We start from the raw sequence: 17,305 nt of genomic DNA, 5'->3' as shown, positions 1-17,305 counted from the left end.
CAACTGTGCAGGACTTGAAGGGTCCCATAGGAAAGATGGGGACAGAGTGTTCAACAGGGTCTGCGGTGGGAAGGGAAGGTGGGATGGCTTTCAACTGCAGGAGGTCAATTTATGTTATATCTAAGAAAACTGGTGGTGAGGCACAGGCTCAGGCTGTGCACAAAGGCTGTGGATGCCCCATCATGAGTCATGAAGGCAAATAGAAGGAGTCCCCTAGACAAGAAAATGATTGGCCCTGTATGACCACACCCAAAAGTGCACTTTTGTTCATGGGAAAAGCGCAATTTGTAACACTCTGCTCAGTCCAGCTATCTCCCTGCTGCCTGGATCTTGCCACCCATCCGTGCAGGATGCTCACTTTTGTCCCAGTGAAGGTACAGTGCCATTCCATGGAGGTGGAAACCTCTGAACTGCCTGGGTGGGCTGGAGCTCTGTGGGGATGGTGTGGGACAGGGACCCCACTGTGAGGTTTTGCTCCCTGTGCAGGCTGCCACAGACACTGAGGAGGAGATGGAAATCGATGTGGAGATTGATAGAGAAGAGAGTATGGCCATAGATGTTGAAGAGAATGGAGATGAAGTAATGGAGGTGGATGTGGAGGAGGAAATGGAGGAAGAGATGGAGGTGGATGTGGAGGATTATGTTGAAGACATGGAAGTGGATGAGAAAGGTGAGGAGGAGGAGGACATGGTCTTGGGGTGAAGACCCAGCCCAGCAGCAGGACAGGCAGGTGCTGGCTGTGCCCTGCCCACAGGCAGGGTGGGTCCCCTGCTGCCAGGCTGGGGCTGGGCTGGGTGGCCCCGCTCAGGGACACGGTGCCCGGGGGGGGCCCTGGGTTCTGGTGGCACAAGCACCACCCTGTGCTTGCTTTGGGCCACCCTTTGGGTCCCACTGCCTGGGGCCCTGCCCTCAGCCCCAGCCAGGCTCAGTGCTGGCAGCAGAGTCCCGCTCTGCCAGCGTGTCCCAGCCTGGGGGCACAGGGAACAGCCCTCTGTGCCTGACCGGGGTGACCGTGTCGCTTGCTTTTCTTCCAGGACTGATGGAGGTGCCGGGCAGGGATGCCATCTTTCTGGATATATGTTTTAGAGTTTTATGTTGTTTTCATCTATAAATATGTTTTAGAGTTTGTTATTCTCTTCTGTACATAAATTTCATACATTATTATATAGCTTTTTAAAATGCAAATACTTTTTATAGGTTGTTGTTACAAAGATTCTTACATTGAAAATACATTATGTAGTTTGTTTTTGTTGCTGCTCTTCTGTAAATAAACAATTTTTATTTTTCACACTGCAGCTCTATTTGCATTTGCTTTGGGCACAGGGAGCATTTGCAGGGTTGTGGGTGCCTGGGGCTGGAGGTCCCTGGGGCTGTTGGCATGGCCACGTTGGGGCAACTTGTGCACAGAGGGGTCCCAGTGACAGGTCACTCTCTCCTTGCAGTTGCTTTGGACACGCAAGGTAAACGTAGAGGCAAATCCCAGCGGGTCCTAGCCCATGGGATCCCATGAGGGAGTAGGGCTGAGCCTGTCTGGTCCTGCAGAGCCTCATCCAGGGCTCTTTCCTGGGTGTCCCTGGTGCTACTGAGGCTGTGCTGGGCTGTGGACACCCCCTGCTCCCAGTCACCCCGAGGGGCAGGAGACAGCCTGGAGTGAGCCTCAGCACATGGATCTCTGGCTTTTGCAAGGTCTCCTGTCCATTCAGCCCCATGTACATACAGAATAAGCCTGCATTTGTTTTCTGTTTTTAATTAATTTTGCTACCTTAGCTAAACGTAGTAATTAAAAAAAAAAACAGGAAAAAGAGCCATTTTCTAGAAGCTGATCCCATCACCCCCAAGACCCACTTGGTAGGATGCTTGAGCAGAATAAGCCTAATCATATATTAGAAAGGACTTGGATCCTGGCTCCCACTTCTATGCACAGGGCTAGAGCAGACAAGAGGCAGCCTGGATTAAGGCACTATTTATTACTGGTTTTTGTTCAGAACACTCAAAACCTCAGCATCTTCCATCGACCTTTACAAGTTGGTGGGCAGTTTCAGCTACCAAACTGCAGGTAGCTGGACTGTCTGGAACACTGGTCATACCAGAGGTAGTAATAGCTATGTCAAAGGTTGATCAATAAATACAACAATGAACAACCACTACCTTTAAAAAAGAGCCAGGCTTTAGAGGAGCTACAAACACCAGAAGAGACCCAGCTTTTAGGAATTTGTGTTTAGCAATTGGAGTTTTTGTAGAGTCAGAACTCCCTCTTACCCCCTTTGGCTTCCTGCTAAGGGGTGTCATCACCTCTATTACAAATGCAAAATGCCCAAGCAGCAAACAGGGAGGACAAGGTGCACCTGGAGCATTTAGTCCTGGCAAAGAACATGCGGGAGAGCTCTGGGTCAGGTCTCCACAGGGATGGGGTTAGGGCAAGACATCCAAGTCAACATCAGGCAGTGGAGGTCTCCCGTAGGCAAAGTGGCTGTACTCTGGGGGCACCAGCGCAGCGCTCCCCCTCTGTCCCACAGGAGGGAAGAAGACCTCCACCAGCTCTGACAGCCGCTCATACCTGAGGGGGTAAGAAAGAAGTTACACTGGGGTCATTGGGTGTTTGTTTGATGCTTCTCTGCATCAAAGCCAAGTCATCCCAAAGATGCAGAGGAATGAACACTTTGCTTACGTTGACTTTTGGTTCTTTGAGAGCTCCTGGGTCAGCTCTCCCTTGGGGTTTACTGTGAATATGCGGCTCTCTGGCAGCCCCACTTGCTTGTAAGCGTAGACATCCTGCCCAAGGAAAGCCAGCATGGCATGAGAGCTGCATGAAGGCACCACCACCCAGCCTGAGCCCTCCCTGCACACCTGGAGACCACTCACATTGGGCCTGTTCCCAAAGCCCGCGTAGAAGGGATACTTTGTAGTAAACAGTTTTCGGATGTCTGTCAAGCAGGTGACCTTGAACACCTCTGGCTTCTTCTCAATCACCTCCCTGCAGCACAAGAGACATGGTCACAGTGGCATCAGCTGGCCAGGACTGTGGGCACCAAACCTGTCTGGGGCTCAGGGAAGTGATTTGAAGGGTAAGAGCTTTTGTGCATCAGAAGCTTCACTGTGAAGCTCCAGCAAGGTCAGGCAGCTCCCCTGCTGCCTCCCATAAAAGGCATTGTGCACCAAGGAGGGAAGAGCAGTTTAAGGCTGGGACATGCCTCAGAGTAAAGCTGGGGAAGGAAGTGCTATCCCCAGGGATACATGAAGTGTAGGAAAAGACAGTACCTGTGGAAGGCAGACAAGAGGCTACTGGGAGAAAGCAGCATGGGGCCCATGGGGAGGCCACAGCCTTGCTCATTGACCCATTTGAGGTAGCCCTTGGTGATGTGGGCCATGCCAATAGCCCTGGCCGAGCAGTAGAGGAACTTGTAGCCATTCCTAGAGAGAATACAGGGAGCCCCTCTGAGCTGTGGCCTGGGCAAGGCATTCTCCTGCTCCGGGGAGGAAGAGGTAGCCAAGTACCTGGCCTAAGACCAAATCTTATTCCAGTAAGCAAGGTGGCTCCTCAAAGAACATGAATCCCTTATCTGGAAACCCAGACTAAGCCCAATCCCCACCTGCCTCACACAGGGAGCCCCTGCACCACCCTCCATGCTCATCCCAGCAGGCACACACCCACCCAGCCCACCAGCACAGCCCCCATTGCTGCTCAGCACCCTCACACAGCACTTTTATCCCACAGCACTGCCTGTCAATTGTGGAGGGCTGTACCCAGCCCTTGCAGACGCCCGGGTGGGGGACAGCTCGGCAGAGGCGGTACCGGGTGGCCAGAGGCAGCCGAGATGCCTGTCAAGTCCCTGCAGTCCCCCGGAGTGCATCCCTCCCACGTTCCTCCCGGGGCCAGAACGGGCCATCCACGGGCCCACAGTGCCTCTCAGTGGCCACAGGAGCCAGGCACCGAGCTAGAGGTTCCGCAGGGACTCACTGCTGATGTCATCCCTCGCAGGTGACTCCCCTGGGTTGTGGCAAGCGATCGCTGGGTGCCCAGAGAGGTACCAGCACCACAGTGTTGGAGACCCCCGTGCCACCTCTCTCAGGTGTGACCTTAGGTGGTCTTGTCTCCTCTGCTGCTCAGCTGTATCTCCCCAGCAAAGCCTCCACTGACACACACTCCTTCCAGGGAAGGTAATGCCAGCATCTGCTCCCAGGGGACCCTCTGCTTTCACCCCTCAACATCACGTAGGCAGCACAGCCAGCATCAGCCACCACTGACAGCAGATAGTGCAACTATCTGGGCCTGCATCAGCGAGTAAGAAGCCCTGACTCTGACTCAGTCAGTTTCCCACTTCCCCTTAACTCAGCTGATCCAATACCTACAGGTGGATTTTGTGGAAGAGTTTAACAATCCCACGGTGAGTCCAATCTTTACCCAGTTGTGGCAAGATATGTCCAAGAGCATCCGATCTCAAAGGAAAGGAGGCTGAGTTAGTGTCATCCAACGTGGTGAGTATCCACCCCCACCCCAGTCGGGTTTGTGCTCCCTTCTCCCTTCTTATTCTCCTTTATGTACAGAAGAGAATAACAAGCCTTTAAAGGAGACTTTCCCCTAACAGGGGAAAACAAGGATTTTGGGGTGGGAGAAAGGCCTTTTACTTGGTGATGGTGCCATCGATGTCTGAGATCACCACTTTTTCATTCCAGTTCCACAGGTAGATGGTGGCCTCACAGCGGCACGTACCCTGGTACTGAGTCGTCACGCTGAATGCCACCTCGTTGGGGCCATCCTGCAGATTCAACCTTCCCTGGGGCAGAGGGGCACCAAAAGTGTTACACCAGCACCAATTCACACCACTCCAAGGCTTGCCAGAGGCCAAACTGCCACCCAGCCAGGCCAGAGATCCCAAGACTCTACAGGGTGGCCAACAAGGGCAAAATATTTGGGTGTCCTATGAAAACATGAGGTCAGGAGTAGAGAAATCCCTGTTTAAGGGTTGTCTCATCCCTACACACACGGACAGTGACGATGGAGGAATAAATACCTACAATTTGTTTGGAGGAGAGCCGCAGGGATTTCTTGAAGGTTGGCAGAGGTTTGTGAGTGGGAGCTTTCACTGCAGACATGTCCCCAGGGTGCTGGGGCTCATGGTCACTGGGTGACTCCTTTTCCTCCCACCTACACAAAGAAGGGAAGGGGTCAACCAGAGTCTTAAAAAAGCTTTCTACCCTCTTTTATTAGGCAAACTTAGGAATAATTAGTCACATAGGAGGACAGGAGTATCCAGACTCCAGAAGATGGCCTGGGAGGGAGGCACTCACCTCTGCTGAGCAGGGTCGTGCCACAGTGTTCCCACGCTGGCTTTCCCTGGCCTCGGCTGCTGCTGCAGGCAGAGAGGGGTGTGCTGGTTCTGGTTAATTTTCTTCAGTGGCTGATATGGGGCCGTGTTCTGGATTTGGGCTCAACACAGTGTTGATAACAGAGATGTTTCTGTTATTGCTGAGCAGTGCTTGCACAGAGCTTAAGAGCAAGAGCAGGGGCTGCTTTGCTTTTCTTCCAGTTGGAACAGCAATGCCAAAAGAGGTATCAGTGCAGTCCCTGCCTTCACAGGGACACTCTGGTGGAAAAGGAAGCACAGCCTGCTGCTGTGGTGGGGCAGAGAGACCAGCAAGCACACGTGGTGCCCAGGGACCTAGCATGATGGGCAACACAGCAGGAGGTCTCACCACTACAAGGTCCACATTACTGCATTACCAGGTGCTGCTCTGCCACTTAGGCATTAACAGACCAAAGGGGACAAATAGCAATCTTAAGAAGTCACCTTGTCAGGTCCTGGATGTCCTCATAGTCAATCTCAGGCCATCCCCAGGACCCTGCTCCCACCCCTGCCAGTCAGCAGAATGATGCCTATCCCCTGGGGACATAGTTGTTGTATCCACTGCTGCAAACATACCCCCTCTGTCGAGAATTCTCTCCTCCTCCAGGAAAACCAATTCCTCCACTCTTTCTTGGGCATCTTCTCCTCCACCAATTCGTCAATGATGCTCTGTGAACATGGCAGAACATGGGATGAGGTGAGTCCTCAGCCCAGGCCTTGCTGAGAATCATAGCCAGTAAATGTGTTGCACCACTGACCTCAGGAATGTTCCTCTGGAAAGCCTGCAGGGCCAGGACTATGGGACCAGCCACTGCCCAGTTGTAATACCTGGAAAAAGAAAGAGGGATGAGTACATGACCATCCTGCAGCACGGCCAGGTCCCACAACTACTTTGGTACAATCATGCTCTGTGATGGAGTCACATTCCTACAGGAGGGTTTCCACAGGGACAAAGGGGACATGCTGTCCATTGTGGGATGAAGCAGCAGGAAGAGCAGGCCACTCACTTCTTGTTGATCATTATCACCAGGTTTGGGTCACTGATGAGCCTTGGATTCTCAGCAAACTGCTGGTAGGAAACCATGTGTTCCATGAACTTCTCTGGTGAGACAGAGGCTGTGTCATGCCATTGGAGGACAGAAAGGATTTCAGGGCTGCAGACTGTCCCTCTCCTCCTACCTACCATGAGAGACCTGCCTGTTGCCCCTGAGGCCCCCGCACAGTGACAGGGCAACTGTGGGCATCGAGTCAGAGTCCATGGCGCTGTTGGCAGGCAAGGTGGATGGCAGCTGGATACACAGAGGGTTGCTGGGGTCTGTCACAAGCCTCAAACTCTGCTCTGTGTCGCTGCCAGCAAGGGAAGAAATAGTGGTGACATCAGAGAATAGCTTTAAACATACCCCCACCCTTTGTGCCAGGGGAATTGCTCAAAAATGTCTGAGTTTGGCCAGCTGGGGCAACTCATACCTCCCGGCCAAATAGAGAGCCACTGGCTTCTTGTCCAGCTCAGAGAAGTCCTCCAGGTAAATGGCACTGGGATCCAAGTGAGGACTTCTTTTGATGGATCCTCAATGCATAGACAGAAAAGAGAGAGCTTAGCTGAATCACCTTTCTAATCACCCCAGCATCTATTGAGAAAGTCAACAGCATTTTCCTCATATCCATGTACCATACAAACAGGGCAGACATTTTCCTACTGGAAAAACTGCCGTAAGTCAACAGCAACAGAAGTGCCTCAAGACACCTGCACTAGCATGATCCTTAAATACACTGTGAAGGAAGGCACATAAATGCTTCTCTGTGATTTTCCCTGACTTGGCAAGGTCAGGATGAAGACACAAGTCAAGCCAGGAGTTACAGTGAATGGACAACCCAGGTGCTCATCTGAGTCAGACACATCTGCAGGCTCAAACACCACTTCAAGCAGCACCAGTCACCTTCTTACCTTGCCTCCTCTGCCTCTCCAGCTGGGATGTGGGGCCTTCTGAGCCCGCCTGCCTTGGAGCAGTGGCTCCCTCAAAGGGCTCCACATCTGGCTGAACCTCTGGCACAACATTCACATCTCCCTTCTGTTTCTCTTGTGGGACTGAGTAGGCCCCCAAAAATCTCTTTGTCCTGACAGCACGGAGGATGTTCTTCAGCCTGGAGATGCTGTTCCCAGCCTGGGGTGTAAGTGTTGGCTCAGTAGAAGACACAGCCAAGGAATGGCCCTGAGATTCTGCTGGGTTTGAATCCCCTCCCAGATGTTCAGAGGTGGCAACAAGAGGGGTTGCCTCATCCACAGGGACCAGTGTCGCAGAGATGGTGGTTGCTGCAGCAGCAGTGATCTTTGTGGACTTGGTTGGTTTAACTTGCACCAATTTATTCACCTCAAGGAAAGCAGAAGAACAGGTTTGAGGACAGTTGCCCAAAGCATCACACAGAAAAGGACAACTTCCCTAAGGCTGCCTGGCCACAGCCTCCTCTGCTTTCTAAAGGTCTTTTGGACACCCATTCCCAGCAAAAGAGCAAGAGCAGGGACTTACCTGAGGGAGCCTTCCCCAGGTCCACTTCATGTGGGATTCAGCCGCTAGAGAAAAGCTTTCCCGTGGTTTGATCTCCAGTTCAGAATCACTTTTGGAAGAAGACCGATGGCTCGACATGAAGCTGCAGGAAGAGAAGGTGATGTGAGGCCTCACCTACACTGCAGCCCCATGCTCTCCTATCAGTGCAAGGACATTTAGGGCCAAGAACCCTGTAACGCTGGTTTCTCATAACACCAGTTCTACCCTATAAGACTGTCACTCCTAAAGGACCAAGACCTTTGGAAGCTGAGGCCCAAGGAAGCAAAGTGCCAGCAGTTGCCCAGAGCAGCTCATCAGCAGAAAGCCCTGTGCACACAGGCTTCTCATGCCTGTGACCATGGTCACAAGTGTCCCTTGTGGATTCTGAGCTTTCCTGCAGCCACACCATATCAAGCTAGAAAAACTCTCGTCTCCTGACACCTCCAAGTCACTTTTCCATACCTCTTTCCCCACCATGGGGCATGTGCCCTACTCTCACCAGAGCTGAGAACACCTTGGTTCTGCCCATTACCTGTCCACTTTGAACACCTCTCCATCGGAGTATGAGTATTTCTCTGAGGGTTGCAATGACCCAGTTACTTCAAGGAGATCAGCAAAGGATGAATGTGCTGCATCACTGCAAAGGAGGAGAGAGAGGGAACTTGTGCTACTCTCAAGCAGCAGTCTCCTCTCCAGAAAGCTGGCAATACCCAGTTTCACCATTCCCACTGGCTTTCTACTCCACAGGAGACTGGGCTCCAACTTGCAAACACTTTCCCCCTGTTTCAGTACTGCTGGGCATCACCAAATGAACCCACAGGCTTGACCTACTGCATCGCCCTGCCCAGACCAAGCAGCTCACCTTGGGGCTGGCAGCTCGCTTTTGGTCTCATCACAGCTGTCAGAATCTGAGTCCAACACCTCCTTCTTCTTGGGCCTTCTCTTGCGTGGCCTCCTCTTGTGCAGGATCACTCCAGTGCTGGAGGCCTCCAGCCCACAGGAGGGTTGAACAGCATCCTCTGGGCAATGCTTCTTGAAGATGGGGGATGTGCAGAGGAAGCAGGGGATGCTGCCCTGGAACAGGGATGGGGCAGAGCCCATCAGCTCCCTCCAGCACACTCCTTTTCAGCCTAGCACTCCTTGCTCTCTATAGAGTATACTACAGAACTGCACAACCAACACCACAGAACCCTCAGCTCAGGGGTGGTTTTGTGGCCTGGCCTAAAAGGAAAGGATTTGTACCTACAACATGTGAATAAAAGAATATTAGGGTGATACAGCCACAAGCTAAAGACGTCCTTAACATGGGCAAGGAGAGACAGGCAGAAGATGGCACCACAATACCAGAATTACCAAGGTTGCAGATGGGATTTGACTCCAGAGCCCTTTCTTACTTCCAAACCCAGCCCAAGCCAGCAGTGACCACAAGTATGCCTGAGAGAAGAGCTGCCAGGATTTCTGGAAGCCAGAACTAGTCTCATCCCACTTCCCACTGGAATAGGCAGCCTGCCACAGCATCTGTCTCATTCTCATCTCTGCCACAAGCAGAGAGGCCAAGCTCCAAGATATCCACCTGTCTGGCCAGCAGCCATGCCCATTGATGGAGACCAGTCTGGGATGCAGATATTTGGTCTAATACTCCCTCAGGGTGCAACCACGTGGGTTGCAAGGTCCTTTGAGCAGGAACCTTTCCAGACACAGAAAACATCGGACAGGACAATGGAGTCTCTCTGGGGAAGAGCAGCGTTCCAAACCTGGTCATTCTAACTCAACACTGCACTTCCAGGGAGTCAACCAGGACACAGACATGCAGCACCTCCTCATAACCAACCTCATGCTCCTCTAACTCCTCGACAAAGAAGGCCTCTCCATTGTTTCCCAGCTTCATGTGCAGATCCACAGGCTTTCCATTGATTTCAATGTCAACCTAGCAAGGGACAGAAGCAGCCTGTCCATCTGAACCCCTTCATCCATTGGAGCACAGGGGCACTTCCAGATGGAGGGGATGGGTTGAAGTTGCTCACAGGGCTGACAGCCACACAGCCTTTGAGGCAAGGGACCTCTCCCAATTTTCCTGGAGAGCACATTCCTCCCTGGAAATGGATGGGCTCCATTTGCGGGCATCCCTCAAAAACTTGGCAAGCACCCCTTTCAGTGGGCTCCCATTCCCCTCAAACAAAGTCTTTCCATAACCTGTGGGTTATAGAAGATCCTGGGTCTGGAGACACTGAAAAGGAAGTGTAGCCCCAGGGCAGGCACCACTTACCACCTTCTCCTTGGAGCGCAGCACCCCCAGCTTCCCAAAGCGCACATGAAATGGGGAGCACTTGAAGGAGTTGTCAGGCTGCCTCACCACGACCACATCGATGCAGCCTGACAGGGTGGCGGGGTTCAGATCCTGGTACAGCTCCTTCACCGTGGCAAAGACGCTCTCAGCCAGCTGCCCCACATAGTTCATGGTTTGAGACTGCAAGTGAGAGACACAAATAGACCCAGGCAGGGGAAGAGAACTCCAGCAACTAAAGGCAATGTGAGTTTACTGTAAGAGAGTTATGTCATGGCTGCAACACAGCCCCATCATGGGGACAGGTAAGCCTCTAGAGAAACTGAGGCAAACACCTGAGGGCTTTGATGAAGATCAGCTAGGGCCTCTGTGAGCACCACAAAACAGGACAGAAGCCAGAGCATGAGTTACTGCATCCAGCTTGGAGGAAAGATGCCCTTGCCATTGGGATACACCATCACGTTTCCTCCTTGAGAGGGCAAATACAACCTCACAACGACACCACACAATCAAGCTATCAACATCCCATTCAAACAAGAACTGGGCTGGCAGGAGGCCTCCTGTCCTGCACTGTCCTTAGAAATTCCCAAACAACTCATAGCAGAAAGGTAGGAAGTCCGAGCTGCTCCATACACCACACACTCACTTTGAATAAAGTCCAAACCTAACATTTCCCACTCAGAGGGAAAGGTATCCCACTTAGGCATTGCAGAATTGGCCACACATGGCTCCTGTACAAGCCAGAACTCCTGAGCTGGGCAGCACAGCCAGGTGATGGTGTGGTGTCCCCAGGGACTCGCAGCACAGCACCCAGTGCACACTCAACCCAAAGGGCAGCTGGGGGGAGTTGGTTCCTTACCCAAAGGGACGATGACAGGCATGTGCCACGCCACAAGCCCTCTGCCCCAGCAGGTATCCAGCTTCTCCGATCTGTTTTGCATAAGCTCAGCCCTGTCCCATTCCCAGACATCCCTCCTGGAAGGCAGTCTGAGCGGGCAGATGTGGTTCCCACTCAATGCCCCACCCCTCACCTCTCCCTGGCAGCCAGGAGTAAGCCCAAATCCCAGATCCTCTCTGGAGGGTGATAGCAGGGAAGTGCTAGCCAGCTCCCGAAGTTTCGGTGCCTCCATCAGCTCTGCTGTGAGCGGGGCTCAGATCACGGGGCCTCTCACCAACCCGCTGAGCCCAGCTTTCCCAGGCATTGCTGCCGGGGCAGGCAGTCCTCCAGCTGCTTTCCTGCTTTGCCAGAGGGCTTGGCAGCAAATAGGAGACAGCTGCTCTCTGCACATGGGGGCAGTTTTGGAGAGGAGGAATGATCAGACTAACCCTGATGCTCCCTGGGCAGCACTTCTGAGCTTCCAGTTGAGACATACACTGACACAGACCTGAAAAGTGCATAGGAAAAGTCCTGGGCAGAGAAATCCCATAGGATTTAGGGTGGGAGCTTGGAAACGATCCCCAGATATGATGCACTGAGCACCCTCTTCATGAGCATGGTGCAAGAGCTCAACACAACACTGCAGCCACACAGCTAAACAGGTGCCAAGGCCATGTCTCCTTTGCAGAGCCTCTGTCCCCCCTTGCCTCCATGGGTAGCTGCCCCCTCCCCAGGCATCTCATTGCTGGCGACTGCATGGCTGTGGTACAGTTTTCAGCTCAGTGAATTTAATTCCCTGTGGGCCTCACCTGGGACAGCTGGAGGAAGGCAGGGAATGGAGAGAAAGAGGCTTTTCTCTGCAGGCCTCGGCCCCACCATGGATGGAGCAGGCCCGTCAGGGAGGTGAAGGGTAGGTTATGGTCTGGAGAGCCATTAATAGGCAGACAGGGCAAAGGAAATGGTCTTCAATCATATTCAAAAAATAAACCCCCTAGAGTAATGGGGCATCTCCAGCCCTCAGCCCCCAAATGTGCCAGGATCACAGCCCTCCGCCATGCAGCTCTTGTGGAGGATGAAGGGGACAGTCCTCCCCTGCCGACAGCTCACATCAACCTCCAGAGCCAAAGAGCTGCCCAAATAAACCTGGTGCTCTGCTGACACCAGTGTGCTTTGCTCCTGGCCCACCCTGCCAGCAGCACACCCACATCCACACCCACATCCACATCCACATCCACACCCACATCCACATCCACACCCACATCCACATCCACATCCACACCCACATCCACACCCACATCCACATCCATACCCACACCAACATCCACATCCATACCCACATCCACATCCACATCCACATCCACACCCACATCCACACCCACATCCACATCCATACCCACACCAACATCCACATCCACATCCATATCCACATCCACATCCATACCCACATCCACACCAACATCCACATCCACACCAACATCCACACCCACACCAACATCCACATCCACATCCACCCCCACACCAACATCCACATCCACACCCACCCCCACACCCACCCCCACCCCCACCCCCACAGCCGCGCTCCCAGCCATCGCACGCTGCAAACCAACAGGGCCTTCCCCGTTACCTGGGCAGCTGCTGGGCCTCAGCACCTCCTCGACTCCGGGGCAAAACTAAACCCCGGGGTTGCTCTGTGCCGGCAGCAGCACTCACCCTCAGCTCCTCCTCTCCCTGCTGCTTCCTTCCTTTCACCTGAGCGAGGGGAGGGCCCGTCTCCAAACAGCCCCAGGCTGCTCACCGTGCCTCCCGCTGGGCCTCTGAGGGCCCCGGCAGGCCGGCGGTGCCTCTGGGGTGGCACCGGCACCTGGGGCTCATCCGACAGCCCCTTTGCTCCAGCAGCCCCGGGCACAGCTGCCTTGTGCCCGTGGAGACCCTTCCTTCTCCAACCCACCGTCCCACAAGGACACACTGAAGCCTTAATGAGACATAAAGGGTGGCCAAAGCCCAGGGGCTCCTCTGCCCTGCATCGTCTCCATGGGAATGGGAAAAGAGGGCACGGTGAAAGGAAAGCACATAAAAATAGACACCTTAAGAAAATTGATGCTCTCCAGATCTCAGGGAGCCTGAGAGCAGTGGGGAAGTCATGTGGGAATAGCTGGTGGACTCAGGTGAGAAACTGAGGTGGTGCGGCTTTTTTGCGGCCCCCAAAAAGTACATTGACTCCCAGCATACTATAATTAGAGGCTTTGTCCTGTATTTACCTGACTTCTGTGCTGGTGACTCCCCATCAGCCTCTCTGCTGGGTTTTGGAGTGATGGGGATTGAGTGGTGGCACTTTAGGGATGGAGGTTCTCCAACACATCACTCATGGAGCTGACATTGTGCTGTGAGGGTAGGCAAGCACCAAAGATTGAGGGTGGCTGCTTAGGACATCTTTAGACCCTGAGAAGAAGGATCCGAAGCTTGTTGGCCCCAGATGATGGGTTGATCTACAGAAATGGCACAGCTCATTCCCAAGCAAGCCCTCTTAGCACCCTGTGCCTCACTTTCCTCATCCTTGCCGATGGCAACTAGAGACACAAGTTGGAGACACAATCCCCCCTCTGCCTGTCCAGTGTCAAGCATGGCCTGAGCACAAGTCCCAACATGGGAACTTTCCTGAAGGCTGTGACATATCTGCTGAGGAATGAAGTTTATTTTCCACCCACTTAGTCTTCTGAGAGCTCTGCCCCTCAGTGAAATTGCACTGAAAGCAGCTATTGTGGATGGCCTGGCATGGCTGCAGTCCATGAAGAGGTGGGCAGGCACTGCAGGGCAGGTGGCCACCACCAAACCCCACAGCCCATGGCCAGGTCACTGGGCACTTGTGCCCAGCAGGGAAAGAATCTGCTGGAATCTCCATCAAGACAGCTTGGGTGTGACACTTCAGGTGATGTCCTTAGACTGGTGCTTGCTGATGCCACTGGAGTGGGTCTCACCCAGGACAGGGGTTTATATCCTGCAAGCCCTGAGGGTGTAACACAAACCCCAGGGCTGGAACACAAAAGCAAGGACAGATCTCGCTGCAGATGTCTGGTAACTGGGGGGACTGCAAATGCCTGGTAACTGGTAAAAAATGCTGTAGAGGACATTCAACAAAGGACATTTGAGCACAGGATACCATTTCTTCCTCAGCCAGCTGAGTGCATCTGCAGATGAACACGGAGAAGGAACAAAATGCCAGCAGGAGCAAGCAGGCAGCTCAGCCTTGCTGTGGTTCCAAGCCTCCACCCTCTGGACACACAGATGAGCTCCTGGCACTTGGGCACCCTGCAGAAGTACAAACCCCATCACTTACCTCCAAGGCTCCTTGCCCAGCTGGTTTTCCCCACCAATCTGTATTCCTGGTTCCTGACACACCAACCTTTGCTTGTGCCCCCATGCCCCTGCAGCAGATCCCCAGCTGTGCCATGGAGGTTCTGAGTGATGGCTGTTCCTCTCTGCATCCTTCCCTGCAATCCAGGCTTTTACTTCCCTCTTCTTTCCTTCTTTCTCCTCCAAAAAGCCTAGAACACTTTTAATTGCCCTGGTAATTTTTTGCAAAGCCATAAAATCATCCTTGGTTCCTGCCAGCTGCTTTTCATACTTCCTCTTACTCTCCTTTCCTCTTCTTTGGAAGGTGAGTCTTGCATATCCATCCCTCCTTGTGCTTGTAATCCTGCACTCCCCAATTTCTCTGAATCTTGTCCTCTCCCAGGAGCTGCTCCATCAGGGAGAGGTTTCTTCCCTCTTTTGGGAACTCCACAACCCACAGATGTTTGCAATGAGCCTTTGCATAACAGATTTATTCATTAGTCAACTGAGATGCAATATTTTCAGCTCCTTGCATTCCAAAATCTCACAGGCACATCCAACTTGGCAGCTTTTGTCCTGCATCCCAGCACTCCCCATCCTTTCTGGATGGCAGCCTTCACCCCTAACGCGGCACCTCTGCCTTGTGGGCTCCCCATACCTCCACTGACTGTTGCGCTGAAAGCTCTACATCCTGAGATCCTGGGCTTCTCTAGAAAAACTCCATCCATCCATCCATGCTTCCATCCATCCATCCATCCATCCATCCATCCATCCATCCATCCATCCACTTAGCAGGTGGGAGCACCCACAAACTGCCCAGGAGCTTCCTAAATTTTCCTCTCTCCAAAAAAACAAGTTATGTCTTCAGTCACAGGGTTGGAGGGTGGACAAGCTGTGTCAAAAAGATGGGCTTCTTCTTCCCCCCTTCACATTTTGACACGTGCTGCAGCCCAGCCAGGCTACAGCAAATTCTCCAGCTGCCTCCAAGGTGGGAGTTCATGAGGGGTTTGCCTCTTCCCTTGACCAATACATTATTTCTCTGGAATTTTCTCAGCTGTTTGATATAATATTTGAGCTGCCTGGGATGCATCTCCTTGGATCCTGCCTTGCTCCATGCCTCTTCAGGGGCCTGAAATGTCTGCAGGGAGGCAGACTCACTGGCCAACCCACCTGCCTTCATGCTGGCTGACACCTGACACAGCTCAGCTCCCAGAGATGCTGCAGAGGACAGGAGGGGAACCAAGCTGACTAAAAAAGGGTCTCACTTTGCTTTTTAGACAAGCAAAGCTGGGGCTGGAACAGGAGAAATCTCTCCAGCTGTGGGGCTCAGCCAGTAGCTGGGGACACCAGTGCTATTTGATGGCTGGAAGCCCACACTGCAAACCCCTGCAGCATCAGAATGCTCTTTTCACCCCAGAGCGAGGAAGCTGTGTTCTCCTGTTCCCTTTCCCATCTGGAAGGATGCTCCAGAATCTCACTGTTCTGTGGCACAATCCTCTGATGACCACTAGCCTGGCTCCTTTCTCCCTGGGTCTTCTGTCTTTACCTTCACCAGTGTCCCCTTCACATGGGGGTTTCCTGAGGTGCTGGTAAAATCCAGGCAGCAGCCAGGCAGGCTGAGGCACAGCTCTAAGGATGCCTTTTTGTGAATGTTGTGCACTGAGCAGGATGCTGCAGGCACCACATGTCTGGTGAGGGATGGCCAGAGCGTGGGGCTGGGTGACAGCACTCAATCAACCCATCAGGTCCAAGGTCCTGTGCCAGGCAGCTCCCAGGAGCAGCTGCCTGCTGCTGGCAGGGTTTTCATCCCTGACTGACATTCCTCTGCTGTGACCCTCCAGGGAATCCCTGCCAGACACTGGGATGTGAAAGGGCTTTCTCATTATCATGGCCCTTTCTCCCAGCAGGGAGAATCAGCATTTTAAGAGGAGGGGGAGCTTCAGGAAGGTTGGCAGAGCTTCCTGACCCTCAGCTGACTGGGCTGGGGCTCCCATTTCCTTTCCTGAATCAACAAAGAGCTCCAGAGACTTGTGAAAGGAGTGATTCAGCAAAACAGGATGAGATGAGAGGCAGAAACACCAAGTCAGCACAGCTGGATGGGGTCAAATTCCCATCCTGTGAAAGCCATTGGGAGCAAGGCTCAGGTGTCCTGCTCCCTCAGGCACAGGGACAACTCCTGAAAGCCCAGCTGTTCTGCATACTAGCCCTGGAGTCAGGAATATAACAGGAAAACAGTGTTGTTCGTTTTGTTTTTTCTTTCCCATTTCCAGAAAGATCAAGTCAGACTGGCCTGGCATGCGATGGAGTGGGTGGGAAAGCCATTTTGCCTGAAGAGGAGGAAATGCCATCCTCAGTCCCCAATCACAAGCATTGAAAAAGCTGAATTACAGCAGTAGGACTGGTTGAAACCATCCATTCTGGTTTTAAAACATGCTCTGCTGATTTGGATCCTAGTTTCTGACCTGTTGGAAGTTCACATTTCTTCTGTAAACACAAAGGGTTCAAGCTTACTTAATAAAAAAAACCTGGAAAGCTGCAATTCCCACACAATTGTGTGGCTCCAAGAGCCAGGGCTTGCAAAGAAATCCAGCAATACCTTCAAATGGAGAGAGCTGAGAGCCCTGAGCAAAATATGGTCCTGAAAAATGAAGTCTCTGAACTGAGGGCCCTTAGCTTTTGTGTCCCAGCTCCCAGCAATCCAGCCAGGATATGCACTCTAAAGCCAATAGCTTTAGATAGGCGATATATTTACATCAATGTAACTGACCATCAGCTCTGAATCCAGGAAAAATGAGATAATGTGCACATTTAGGCAACTGGAAAATCTTTTATCTTTTGTCCAAAGCTGGTGTCTGATTTCAAGACAAGATCTTTCCAAGGCACACTTTATTTAAAGGAAATAGTTGGTGCTCGGTTCGATTCCTGA

At 52.6% G+C, this 17,305-nt stretch overlaps 1 protein-coding gene across 9 annotated transcripts; it reads right to left on the bottom strand.

Annotated features, from left to right (window-relative positions):
- Positions 1-1,076: 1,076 nt before the first annotated feature.
- Positions 1,077-16,709, bottom strand: LPIN3 (lipin 3). 9 transcript variants are annotated; one of them, XM_053993124.1, is made up of 20 exons: positions 13,308-16,704; positions 10,155-10,355; positions 9,720-9,815; positions 8,751-8,962; positions 8,421-8,525; positions 7,871-7,991; positions 7,291-7,714; positions 6,813-6,912; positions 6,529-6,692; positions 6,353-6,446; positions 6,104-6,173; positions 5,922-6,014; positions 5,290-5,417; positions 5,017-5,146; positions 4,627-4,775; positions 4,351-4,437; positions 3,259-3,411; positions 2,863-2,974; positions 2,669-2,772; positions 1,077-2,557 (listed from the first exon to the last, which is right to left on the bottom strand). In XM_053993124.1, exons 1-20 carry the CDS (start codon positions 13,332-13,334, stop codon positions 2,413-2,415), a joined length of 2,715 nt encoding a protein of 904 aa, XP_053849099.1. In that variant the 5' UTR covers positions 13,335-16,704; the 3' UTR covers positions 1,077-2,412. The 9 variants fall into 9 exon arrangements, with proteins under 9 accessions (XP_053849099.1, XP_053849105.1, XP_053849104.1 ...); XM_053993130.1 differs by having other exon boundaries at positions 5,290-5,348; positions 13,308-16,702; XM_053993129.1 differs by having other exon boundaries at positions 5,290-5,351; positions 13,308-16,701.
- Positions 16,710-17,305: the final 596 nt, after the last annotated feature.

This window comes from Vidua macroura, chromosome 17 (genome assembly GCF_024509145.1).
Source record: "Vidua macroura isolate BioBank_ID:100142 chromosome 17, ASM2450914v1, whole genome shotgun sequence".
Classification (NCBI taxonomy): domain Eukaryota; kingdom Metazoa; phylum Chordata; class Aves; order Passeriformes; family Viduidae; genus Vidua; species Vidua macroura.
The sequence above is the reverse complement of the archived record's forward strand: the minus strand, read 5'-3'. Positions and strand labels throughout refer to the sequence as shown.

Coding starts and splice junctions, on each gene's coding strand:
- LPIN3 (XM_053993124.1), bottom strand. CDS start 13,334: ATGGGGAGTCACCAGCACAGAAGTCAG. Junction 6,174..6,352: donor GTGATAATGATCAACAAGAA/GTGAGTGGCCTG, acceptor TTCTTTTTCCAG/GTATTACAACTGGGCAGTGG. Junction 5,147..5,289: donor CACGACCCTGCTCAGCAGAG/GTGAGTGCCTCC, acceptor TTCTTTGTGTAG/GTGGGAGGAAAAGGAGTCAC.